This window comes from Lygodium microphyllum, chromosome 10, assembly GCF_053477565.2.
Source record: "Lygodium microphyllum isolate KBCC chromosome 10, Lygodium_microphyllum_v1.1.10, whole genome shotgun sequence".
NCBI lineage: Eukaryota > Viridiplantae > Streptophyta > Polypodiopsida > Schizaeales > Lygodiaceae > Lygodium > Lygodium microphyllum.
Genome location: NC_141144.1, coordinates 94,135,844 through 94,149,765, shown reverse-complemented (window position 1 = coordinate 94,149,765; position 13,922 = coordinate 94,135,844). Strand labels below are relative to the sequence as shown.

Sequence of the window (13,922 nt, the reverse complement as noted above, 5' to 3'; positions counted from 1 at the left end):
TGTGAAGTCTCTCACGAATCAAGCTATCATGATTTAGAGCCCCTCCTTGCAAAACGTTCCGGCACTCAACTATAGTAGAACACATCTCTTTATACCCCCTCCGGTCATGTCTTGCCATTTGAGCCCTAAGCCTAGCAATTTGTCGTCGTCTATATCGTGTGGAGTTGAGTCTATGCCTATGAATACGCAACACATAATCCCTGCTAGTTCTCTAATTATTTAATCCCATATTATTTGGATTCTCACAGAGCCTGCACATCAAGAGAAAACATGCATTATTTCAAGGAGAGTCTTGATTGGGAATAGTATATTTTCAAAAAGACTTAAAAGCAAAATCAATCTCGAATCACATAATCCAAAAAATACTACGACAATTTAAATCATCACAATCCTCGTACGTGCAAGGAACAACGATAGTCAAAATTAGAATCATCATATATTTTTATATATTCTATACAATTAGATATATCTAACCCAAAGAAAAAAAAAAGCTATATACAACCGACGCATGATCCCCCAACCTATAACTTAAACCCAAACATTACTCTTCAACATGAATGCGCAATAAACTATAAAGCGTTAGGATTTTAAAATCAATGAACTATTCTCTATAGATTGCAAGACATAATAAGTATTTCTATAGATCAAACCTCAAGAAAGAGACAATATACTTAAAAATAAAAATGTACTTAATATTTACAAACTCTTGAAAAGAGAAAAAATACACAATCTTATTATGATACATAGCAAGTTCCTAGACATTGAAACATATTTTTCAGAAAATATTACTCTTTGATACATACTACATAGCAAAAACCAATGAAGTTTCTCTCTAGATTGCAAGACATAATAATTATATCTATAAATAAACTACTATAGATATAGATCAATAAATCAAACCAATAAATTAAACCAAATACTGGAGAGAGAGAGAGAGAGAGAGAGAGAATATTACAATTAGACCATAGAATTCTTACATTAAAACCATACAGAGAGAGAGAGAGAATATCACATCGTTACATTAAAACCAATATAAGCTTCACAAAAAGGAAGCACACATCATTACAAAAAAAATATTGGTCCAAGCACTTCCAAGCAAGATATAAGCGAGACGATAATAGATCATAAGCCTCAGCCAAGTAAATCCCCCTCAATTGGGACCGTTCATTTGACGACTCAATTGTTGTAGCAAGGCATTGAACCTATTAACATTCATTTGGAACTGCAAAAACGGTAGTCGACAACCCCTCTGGCAAATCATAGGCTCACGATCATCTCCATGCCCCCAAAACGATGCCCACATATCATTCAACAACAAATTCATCAACCTACTTGTCTCAGAGACAATTGCTGAAAGTTCTCTTACTTCACCGCCCAAACCACTCGACACTTGTTGAAGAACACTCTGGGTGTGCTTTGTCTCGCACACAACACCATATAAACCCTTAGCTTGTTCATGCAACTCTGCAGAGTAAATAGCAAGTGCATGATCGACACGTGTGGATAAACTCGTCTGCAATTCCATCAACTCATCCATCTTGGTCTCGAGGCTTTTAAACTCCAAAGAACTTGAAGCAGCCTTTGTGTTTCTTCGGATCGTTGATGTCCTTGTGAATTTACTAACATGGCCTCCCTGTTGCCTCGCCACTTCTTTCATCTTTCGCACATTAACTTTATTCACTCTATTAAACTCCACATTTTGGCTGCAACAAAATACACAAATGACTATCTTAAAAAAAAGAACAAAATAGCTTGGTGAAAATACAATTATTAGAATAACAACTATCTCCCATACCCATGCGAACGACTCCAAGCAGGCAAGCGTCGAAGAGATGATGTTGTCGTTGTTTTCTTTGATTCAACCAAATCAATTGCATTCAATGGAGTCGAATGCACTATGTCTGGAACATCGTCCATAGCTTTGCTTTGTTCCATGACGACTGCACGAAACTTTCAATAAAGTATAAGAGTCCCAACAGAGAAACCTCAAATCTCAAAGCCATTGAAGACAAACACATTTCCAATTGAAAACCCTAAATTGAAAGTGTGTTGGACTCCAAGACAAAAGAACAGTCATACACGAACACGTGTAAATAATCATGCATGGGTACACACATACACAGTGCTCACCAAAATCCAATTAATGATTCCCCTCTTCAATGGATGTCCATTCATCCACATGTACACATGACACTCACCAAATATATAGCCATGCCTTACCTCCTCCCTCTCTCTCTCTCTCTCTCTCTCTCTCTCTCTCTCTCTCTCTCTCTCGCTGTGTGTGCAAGCCCTACTAATGGATGTTCATTCGTTTAGATCCATACATAGATCTTGGCAAAGGCTCAAACATGTTAAAGATCCAAAGATGAATACCAAGGTGAAAATATGAAAATCTAAACTATCAAACTGAGATCAAAAATAAAAAAATCTTAATAATTTAGAAGAGATAGACAATGTTTATTAAAATGGAGGTTTTCATCAATTTAAGAAGTCTTTACACAACTCATTTAAAAAGTCTTACAAAGATTATATATATCAAGTATGTAGCAATTTTCAATTTGAAAGAGATAGACAATGTTTTTCAAAATGGAGGTTTTCAAGGATGTGCTTATGCAGCGGCGACTCATCCAAGTTAACATTGTCAAAAACCTATCCAGATAAACTTTGAAAGAAGAAAATTGCATATCAAGGGCAATGCTCTCGAGTGAAAGGGAATGAACCCACACGGTGATTCATCTGGGTTAACATTGCCGAAAACCTATTAAGGGAAACTTTCAAAGAAGTAAGTTGCACATCAAGGGAAACATTTTCATTCTTGTGAGCAATTAACTCACATACGCCATCCTCTATACGACCAGCACTGTCAATAAGATCTTTCATCTTCTCATCATGATCATCCAAGGATCCAATACGTGGCCAATACTTTCGGACATGCTCATATATCTCGCACATGTAACCCTTGATTTCTTCCAACTCATCATGTATCCTCACCCCATCACAAAGGTTCCCTTCGTATTTCTCCTCCAAAATTCTCTCAATCCTCTGTAGACGGCTATCAATGCTTTCACCAAGAGGAATCGAAGCCCTTTGACGTCGAAACAGTGCCTTCACTTGCTTCTCAAGCCCATCGAAGCGATGAATGAATCTCAAAAAACTAACAGAACTTTCATATCCTCCAACATGCCTAAGTGCACGACGAATTGCTTTCCTCCTTATAACCTCTTTCCCTTTGCACACATTCGTTTGCACACTGGGAGCGCACTGCACAACATTTGCTACAGACGCATTTTTTTCTTCCATGCTGCGCAAAACACATACGTCAACATCCAAGTGCATATCAACTATTCTTATCTTATCTTAAAAATTAAAAAGAATGGAAGATCCTAGATGACATTAGATTAACTTCCAATGCATTAAATTTAAACATACGTGCATTAACTTCTAATGCTCAAACAGTGAAAGATCGTAGATGACATTAGATTGACATTAGATTTATCCCACACAGGACTCAAGTGGGTCTTCAAGATGCATTTGGATTAGATTTCAAGCAAATTCTCATGGCTTCCTAATTGAGACATTAGGCTTTTTGTCACAATGAATGTATCCATTTTATAATGAGAAAAGTCAAGGATCAAAGCCAACGCCACAATGACCAATGAGTTGGTATTTTAGGTGGTGCACCTAACATTGCACGGTGCACACCAACTAATATCCTTTCTTAGAAAATCATACCCCACCCCTGCCAATGAAATTATAATTCACACACTAAACAATCTCCTAAGTTTAAAAACGTCAATAACGAATTTTTAATGCCATGAAGGGCTACCACATCCATGCCAACCCCACAGATCGCAATGAGTTGATCTGAAGGATAGTTGTATCTCTCAACAATGAAAGTCACGACCACGAATAAGTAAATGGTAATATAATTAACAATAGTTTTCTAACTTGAATAATGCCCTACGAATTGCAATCAATGAGACAAAGGATAGTTTTACCCACATATCCTAAAACGTTTATCTTGTCTAATCTAAATCTAAATAAAATAAGACCACAATAAATTACAAATTATAAACTAACAATAAATAAACTAATAAACAATACAACAACAATAATAATAATCATCATCATCATCATTATATATTATAATTAATTAGATAAACTAATAATATCTAAATAAAATCTAAATCTAAATAAATAATAATAATAACAACAATAACCCTTAACATCTAACTAATCTAAACATCATCACCATATCATTATCATCATCATCATCATCATCATCATATAAACTAATAAACTAATTAGTTAGATATAAACTGATTAGATATTAGATTAGATAACAATAAACTAATAAAACTAATTAGTTAGATAACAATATTTAGTAATCTATCTGATAAACAAACAAACTAACTAATAAATCTATCTGATAAACAAACAAACTAACTAACTAACTAATAAAACTAATTAGTTAGATTAGATAAAGATAATAACAATAAACTAATTAGATAACAATAAATAAACCAATAAACTAATTATCAAACTAATAAACTAATGTTAGATAGTTAGATAGTTAGATAACAATAAACTGATAAAACTAATTAGTTAGTTAGATAGTTAGATTAGATAATTAGATAAAGATAAAGATAACAATAAACTATTTAGATAACAATAAATAAACAAATAAACTATTTAGATAACAATAAACTATTTAGATAACAATAAACTAATTAGTTAGATAACAATAAACTGATAAAACTAATTAGTTAATGTTTAATGTTAGATAGTTAGATAACAATAAACATAATAAAATAGTCATAATCATAATCATCATTTTCATAAACTAATAAAACTAATTAGTTAGATAACAATAAACTGATAAAACTAATTAGTTAGTTAGATAGTTAGATTAGATAATTAGATAAAGATAACAATAAACTATTTAGATAACAATAAATAAACAAATAAACTAATTAGTAAACTAAGAAACTAATTGTGTTAATGTTATGTTATGTTATGTTATTGTTGTTAGATAATTAGTTAGTTAGATAATTAGATTAGATAAAGATAACAATAAACTAATTAGATAACAATAAATAAACCAATAAACTAATTATCAAACTAATAAACTAATTAGTAAACCAATAAATAAATTAAGATATTATTTTATTATTTAGATTAGTTTTATTAGTTTATCTATCTAATCTAATATCCAATATCTAATAGTAGTTTATTTATTAGTTTATCTAATCTAATATCTATCTATCTAATATATTTAGTAATCTATCTATCTATCTAATAAACAAATAAACAAACTAATCAAATTAGATATAGATAACTAACTAACTAACTAATTAGATTAGATAGAATCTAATATCTATCTATCTATCTAATATTTAGTAAAGATTAGATAGATAGATAGATAACAATAAACTAATAAAACTAATTAGTTAGATAACGATAAACTAATAAGATAACAATAAACTGATAAAACTAATTAGTTAGTTAGATATAATTAGATTAGATAAAGATAACAATAAACTAATTAGATAACAATAAATAAACCAATAAACTAATTATCAAACTAATAAACTAATTAGTAAACTAATAAATAAACTAAGATATTATTTTATTATTTATTTTATTATTTAGATTAGTTTTATTAGTTTATCTATCTAATCTAATATCTAATAGTAGTTTATTAGTTTATCTAATCTAATATCTATCTATCTATCTATCTAATAAACAAATAAACAAACTAATTAGATTAGATAGATAGATAACAATAAACTAATAAAACTAATTATAAACTAACAATAAATAAACTAATTATCATCATCATCATCATCATCATATAAACTAATAAACTAATTAGTTAGATATAAACTGATTAGATATTAGATTAGATAACAATAAACTAATAAAACTAATTAGTTAGATAACAATATTTAGTAATCTCTCTGATAAACAAACAAACTAACTAATAAATCTATCTGATAAACAAACAAACTAACTAACTAACTAATAAAACTAATTAGTTAGATTAGATAAAGATAATAACAATAAACTAATTAGATAACAATAAATAAACCAATAAACTAATTATCAAACTAATAAACTAATTAGTAAACCAATAAATAAACTAAGATATTATTTTATTATTTAGATTAGTTTTATTAGTTTATCTATCTAATCTAATATCCAATATCTAATAGTAGTTTATTTATTAGTTTATCTAATCTAATATCTATCTATCTAATATATTTAGTAATCTATCTATCTATCTTATAAACAAATAAACAAACTAATCAAATTAGATATAGATAACTAACTAACTAACTAATTAGATTAGATAACTAACTAATAACTAATTAGATTAGATAGAATCTAATATCTATCTATCTATCTAATATTTAGTAAAGATTAGATAGATAGATAGATAACAATAAACTAATAAAACTAATTAGTTAGATAACGATAAACTAATAAGATAACAATAAACTGATAAAACTAATTAGTTAGTTAGATATAATTAGATTAGATAAAGATAACAATAAACTAATTAGATAACAATAAATAAACCAATAAACTAATTATCAAACTAATAAACTAATTAGTAAACTAATAAATAAACTAAGATATTATTTTATTTTTTATTTTATTATTTAGATTAGTTTTATTAGTTTATCTATCTAATCTAATATCTAATAGTAGTTTATTAGTTTATCTAATCTAATATCTATCTATCTATCTATCTAATAAACAAATAAACAAACTAATTAGATTAGATAGATAGATAACAATAAACTAATAAAACTAATTAGTTAGATAACAATAAACTGATAAAACTAATTAGTTAGTTAGATAGTTAGATTAGATAATTAGATAAAGATAACAATAAACTATTTAGATAACAATAAATAAACTAATAAACTAATTAGTAAACTAAGAAACTAATTGTGTTAATGTTATGTTATGTTATTGTTGTTAGATAGTTAGATTAGATAAAGATAACAATAAACATAATAAAATAGTCATAATCATAATCATCATTTTCATAAACTAATAAACTAATTAGTTAGATAACAATAAACTGATAAAACTAATTAGTTAGTTAGATAGTTAGATTAGATAATTAGATAAAGATAAAGATAACAATAAACTATTTAGATAACAATAAATAAACAAATAAACTATTTAGATAACAATAAACTAATTAGTTAGATAACAATAAACTGATAAAACTAATTAGTTAATGTTTAATGTTAGATAGTTAGATAACAATAAACATAATAAAATAGTCATAATCATAATCATCATTTTCATAAACTAATAAAACTAATTAGTTAGATAACAATGAACTGATAAAACTAATTAGTTAGTTAGATAGTTAGATTAGATAATTAGATAAAGATAACAATAAACTATTTAGATAACAATAAATAAACAAATAAACTAATTAGTAAACTAAGAAACTAATTGTGTTAATGTTATGTTATTGTTGTTAGATAATTAGTTAGTTAGATAATTAGATTAGATAAAGATAACAATAAACTAATTAGATAACAATAAATAAACCAATAAACTAATTATCAAACTAATAAACTAATTAGTAAACCAATAAATAAACTAAGACTATATCTAATCTAATATCTATCTAATAGTAGTTTATTAGTTTATCTAATCTAATATCTATCTATCTATGTAATAAACAAATAAACAAACTAATTAGATTAGATAGATAACAATAAACTAATAAAACTAACTAATTAGTTAGATAACAATAAAATGATAAAACTAATTAGTTAATGTTTAATGTTAGATAGTTAGATAGTTAGATTAGATAAAGATAACAATAAACTATTCTTAGTTAAATAGTTAGATTAGATAAAGATAACAATAAACTATTTAGATAACAATAAACAAACCAATAAACTAATTAGTAAACTAAGAAACTAATTATGTTAATGTTATTGTTGTTATGTTGTTATGTTGTTATTGTTATTATTAATTAATAACCAACACATTAAAATCATTGGTTAATAATCAACACATTAAACTAATATCTAAAAATCTAAAAAATAAACTAATCATCAGATAAACTAATAAAACTATATAATTAGTTAGCTAGATAATAGATAACAATAAACATAATAAAATAGTCATAATCAATAATCATCATTTTCATAAACTTAAGCTTATAAACATCAACTCATAAATTAAGATTATTAAACATTAACTAATAACATCAACTCAACATCAACATTAACATAACATAACATAAACATAACATAACATTAACAATAATAACTAACATAAACATAAACATAACATAACATAATAATTAGATAGATATTAACATAAGTATTAACATTAACATAACATCAATAAACTAATAAACTAATCTAAATCTAAAAAATAACAATAAACATAATAAAATAGTCATAATCATAATCATCATATTCATAACCTTAAACTTATAAACATTAACTAATAACATCAATCAACATCAACATTAACATAACATAACATAAACATAAACATAACATAATAATTAGATAGATAGATGTTAACATAACTATAACTATTAACATTAACATAACATTAATAAACTAATTAGATAACAATAAATAAACTATAAAAAACTATAAACTAATAAACTAATGAGATAGATAACAATAAACTAACAATAAAACTAACTAATTAGTTAGTCAAACAACAATAAACAAATCTAAAAAATCTAAAAAATAAATTACTTAGATAAACCAATAATAAAACTAATTAGCTAGTTAGATAATAATAAACATAATAAAATAAAATAATTATGAAATGAATGATGAATGATGATTATTATGATATGATTATTTAGATTAGATTAGATAATTATAATTATAGTAAAATACTCATGTGTCTATCTATCTATCTAATCTTCTAACTTCTAATCCAACTAACTAATCTATCTATCTAATAATAACTATAACTATAACTAATAACTAACAATAATAAATATAAACAATAATAATAATAATCATAATCTATCAAATAATAATAAGTAATAAATAAATAACTAATAATCTAATAAATAGATAACATAACATCAAATCATCAAATAAACAAACATGCCTAACATTAACATTAACTAATAAAATCTACATTAACATAACACAACAATAATATAACATAAACATAAACATAACATAACATTAACAATAATAACACAACATAAACATAAACAACATAACATAAAAATAATAATAATAATCATAATCTATCTAATAATAATAACTAATAAATAAATAAATAAATAACTAATAATCCAATAAATAGATAACATAACATCAAATCATCAAATAAACAAACATTAAACATTAACATTAACATAACATAAACATAAACATTAACTAATAAATTTAACAACATAACACAAAAATAATAATAATAATCATAATCTATCTAATAATAATAACTAATAAATAAATAAATAAATAACTAATAATCTAATAAATAGATAACGTAACATCAAATCATCAAATAAACAAACATTTTAAACATTAACATTAACATAACATAAACATAAACATTAACTAATAAATTTAACAACATAACATAATAATAATAATCATAATCATAATCTATGTAATAATAATAACTAATAAATAAATAAATAAATAACTAATAATCTAATAAATAGATAACATAACATCAAATCATCAAATAAACAAACATTTTAAACATTAACATTAACATTAACATAAACATTAACTAATAAATTTAACAACATAACATAAAAATAATAATAATAATCATAATCTATCTAATAATAATAACTAATAAATAAATAAATAACTAATAATCTAATAAATAGATAACATAACATCAAATCATCAAATAAACAAACATTAAACATTAAACATTAACATTAACATAACATAAACATTAACATTAACTAATAAAATTAACATTAACATAACACAACAATAACATAACATAAACATAAACATAACATAACATTAACAATAATAACACAACATTAACATTAACATTAACATTAATAAATATAAAAAATAATAATCATAATCATAATCTATCTAATAATAATAACTAACTAATAAATAAATAACTAATAATCTAATAAATAGATAACATAACATCAAATCATCAAATAAACAAACATTAAACATTAAACATTAACATTAACATAACATAAACATTAACATTAACTAATAAAATTAACATTAACATAACACAACAATAACATAACATAAACATAAACATAACATAACACAACAATAACATAACATAAATATAAACATAACATAACACAACAATAACATAACATAACACAACAATAACATAACATAAACATAAACATAACATAACATTAACAATAATAACACAACATAAACATAAACATAACATAACACAACATAATAATTGGATAGAAGACAATTAATTAACAATAACAATAATAACATAACATAACATAAAAAACATTAACATAACATTCACAACTATCAATCAACATAACATTAACAACGATAACATAAACAATAACAACAATAACATAAACATAACATAAAACAATAACATTAACATTACCATAAACAATAACATAACATAAAACAACATATTAACATAACATAAAACAACATAATAATAATATTATTATTAACATTAACATCTACATATTAACATAACACAACATTAATTAATAACAAAACTAATAATAAACATTAACATCTACAATATTAATTAATAACAAAACTAATCTTAACTAAATAAACTAATAATAACTAATAAACGAACAATAACTAATAAACTAACTAATAACTAATAAAAAACTAACTAATAACTAATAACTAATAAAAAACTAACTAATAACTAATAACTAATAAAAAACTAACTAATAACTAATAAAAAATAAAAAACTAATAATAACTAATCTTAACAGGCGCCCCGGGGGGGGGGGGGGGGGTTGGGGGCGCAAATGCGTCAGCGGCCGGCGGGGGGGGGGGGGGGGGGGGGCGCAAATGCGTCAGCGGCCGGCGGGGGGGGGAGGGGGGGGGGGTGGGCGGGCGGGGCCGCGTGCCCAGGCGCCGGGGGGGGGGGCCGCGCCGGGGGGGGGGGGGGGGGGGTTATTGGGACTGGGAGGGCCGCGTGCCCAGGCGGCCCCGGGGTTGGGGGGGGCGGATTTCGCCAGAGGGGGGGGACGGGGCGGTGGATTTTTGAGGCGGAGGCAGAGGCGAAGGCCAACGACTGAGAGAGAGAGAGAGAGAGAGAGAGAGAGAGAGAGAGAGAGAGAGAGAGAGAGAGAGAGAGAGAGAGAGAGAGAGAGAGAGAGAGAGAGAGAACCTTCAACGCCCTGCTTCAACGCCTCAAGCTTCAACGCCCAAGAGAGAGAGAGAGAACCTTCAACGCCCAACGCACGATCCAACCTGCACAAACACTAAACAACGAAGAATCGAAGGCAGCTCGTATATTTATCATGTATCATCCTCATCATGAGAGAGGGAGGAGGGGAAGACGTGGGGGGCATTAAAGCCACCATTGCATGCAATTCAAATTTTTCATGCGCATGCAATTCAAATTTTGGTTGGAAGTAGAGGCTTGGAAAAGAAGTGGAGGTTCGGGAGAAAAATGGAGGTTCGGGAAATGAGCATTGCCTCACCTCCAATATCAGTACGTTCCAGTGAGTCATTTGTTCAGTAGCCTCTGGATTGCAACGTGCAGACTGATGGATGGATAGATCGACAAACCGAGAGTCTGATACATACGCCTACAGGAACGTTACTCTCTCTTACCCGATTAGGGATAGTTCGGGTATACTTGAAAGTAAGAGATGTTCAGGTGCATTTGATTTTTCGTTATATCTATACTATCTCTTATTTTCAAATATACCCGAACTATCACTAGACTGACACAATCTGATGTGGCACACATCCCAATTCCCAAAATTGCCAATGCAAAAAGTACGATTTTATGTAAAAGATATATTGTTTCACTAATACAATTGGGCCTTGGCTACGATAAAGATCCACTCTGCTCTTACAGGTTGGTAAGGTGGGTGAGCAATTAAGTGGCTGGCCGCCACTGAGGGTTATGTGTATGTGTGTGTGTATGGGTTTGGGGGATGGAGGGTTTTTCAAGATCCTACCTAACCCTCCCTCTCCCTCCCACCATATCTCACTTGTGCATTCTCACACTGGGCCTCCTGTGCCCTCCCCCCATAGCAGCAACTCCTGCGTCACGGGCCATGGCCGATTCCTATTATGCATGATGTTGATGGTGGGGGTGGTCATGCCATGGCTAGTGAAGAAGAAGCCAGGGGAGGGGCTTGCCGTCTTCGTTAATGGCATTGATGATGACGGAGGAGACGACATTGACAGTGGCGATGGCACTAGGACCATCTAGGTTGCGTGAACAAGTGTGGTTAATGCGACTCAAATATGCCGCCACACTCACAGATGAGATCACGAAAGAGCTGGACAAGGTTGACGCACACACAACAGCCCTTGCAAAAGCATGTGCCAAGGAAGTAGACATGGAGGTGCTAAACATGCGATCGAAGCAAGCCTTGCAATGGGGGTCATCGTCCTCAAGGAGGCCAACCGGAAGAGTACTGGTAAGGTTGAGGGTGGGATTTGACAAAGGCATGGAGGGAGGGGAGGCAAGGGGGTTTGCGGTGCTCAGCTAGGCAACACCGCAGGAAGTCCACAACAATGGGATCGAAGCATAAAATGATAGACTGTGAGAGGCAGGATAAGAGGCCATGGAGGCACTTGTGGCGTGCACCGCCACCAAAGCGGGTCATGATGGCATGGTAGCTAAAGAGTTGCAGCATGCTGGAGGGATAGGTGGGCTTCGGTATAAGGCAAGTGCCTGAGGAGAAGAGAAAGCGGCTCACGCCACAGGCTCAGCCATCACCATGGTGGGCTTGAAGAGGACTAGTATTGGAAACATGGCCAAATCACCATCCCTTGCTCACCGCGCTTCCTCGAATACTCGATGTACAGTTTGAGAAACTTACAATACTTGGAAACATATCATACTTTGATTTCCAATGGAAAACCTTAAGTGCATGTAGAGTTTGAGAAATTTGGAGACAACTTTATATGTTGAGGCAAAAAAAAAAACATGTAGAATTATCTACTATAGGAAAAGCAAAAAAATTATCATATATACAAATGGCTTTATCACTTTTACTAGTATTGTGGCATGCAATTGGCTTTATCATTGTTACTCGAGATTGTATAGTATAATTGAAGTTTGGATTGTGAAAAAAAGAAATGCATGAATCTTGAGAGAGAGAGAGAGAGAGAGAGAGAGAGAGAGAGAGAGAGTGTGTGTGTGTGGGTGTGTGTGTGTGTTTTGAATATATGAGTATATCATGATTCACAGGATAGAAACAATGTTAATTGTAGTCATTTGTTTTGGTACTTAAGTGAGGAGTGGTGAGGATTATGAGTTGTTGCTTTAGAATGTGTGGAGAAGACTTTAATGTTATTAGAACTTAGAGAAAGACAAGGGTTTAGTCCCCTAAACTTGTGAATTTTTTAATAGAATATGGTCTTAGTACAAAATAAAGAAGACAAGCCTTTTAAGTCGATGTGAGTGGTGAGTTAAGTTTGGAAAGCTTTTACATTTGTGGCTACAACTTCTTAAAAAGAGATATTGGTTTCTTAGGTTTGCCAAGGATCAAATCCTTGAAATTTTATTATGCAAATATTTGTCATATATATAGTAGATATCCTACACCACAATCTAGCTCTATCCACGAAAGTAGAAAACTTCTTTTATCTTTAAATACATAACACATGCCAATATATATTTACACACAAAGGTATACTTGTATAAATACGTGCACACACACACACACACACTTGCATACACACATATATTGAATGTTTGAGATGCAAATTGTA

The 13,922-nt window shown here is 29.2% G+C and overlaps 1 protein-coding gene across 1 annotated transcript; it reads right to left on the bottom strand.

Annotated features, from left to right (window-relative positions):
* Nucleotides 1-1,059: 1,059 nt before the first annotated feature.
* Nucleotides 1,060-2,156, bottom strand: LOC148030294 (uncharacterized). Its single transcript, XM_087687233.1, has 2 exons — nt 1,796-2,156; nt 1,060-1,703 (listed from the first exon to the last, which is right to left on the bottom strand). Exons 1-2 carry the CDS (start codon nt 1,933-1,935, stop codon nt 1,151-1,153), a joined length of 693 nt encoding a protein of 230 aa, XP_087543359.1. The 5' UTR covers nt 1,936-2,156; the 3' UTR covers nt 1,060-1,150.
* Between the last annotated feature and the right edge of the window lie 11,766 nt (nt 2,157-13,922).

Bases quoted from the DNA above. Each gene is read 5' to 3' on its own strand.
- LOC148030294 (XM_087687233.1), bottom strand. From the start codon at position 1,935: ATGGAACAAAGCAAAGCTATGGACGATGTTCCAGACATAGTGCATTCG. The intron at 1,704-1,795 runs GTATGGGAGATA...ATTTTGTTGCAG, and splicing joins GCTTGGAGTCGTTCGCATGG to CCAAAATGTGGAGTTTAATA.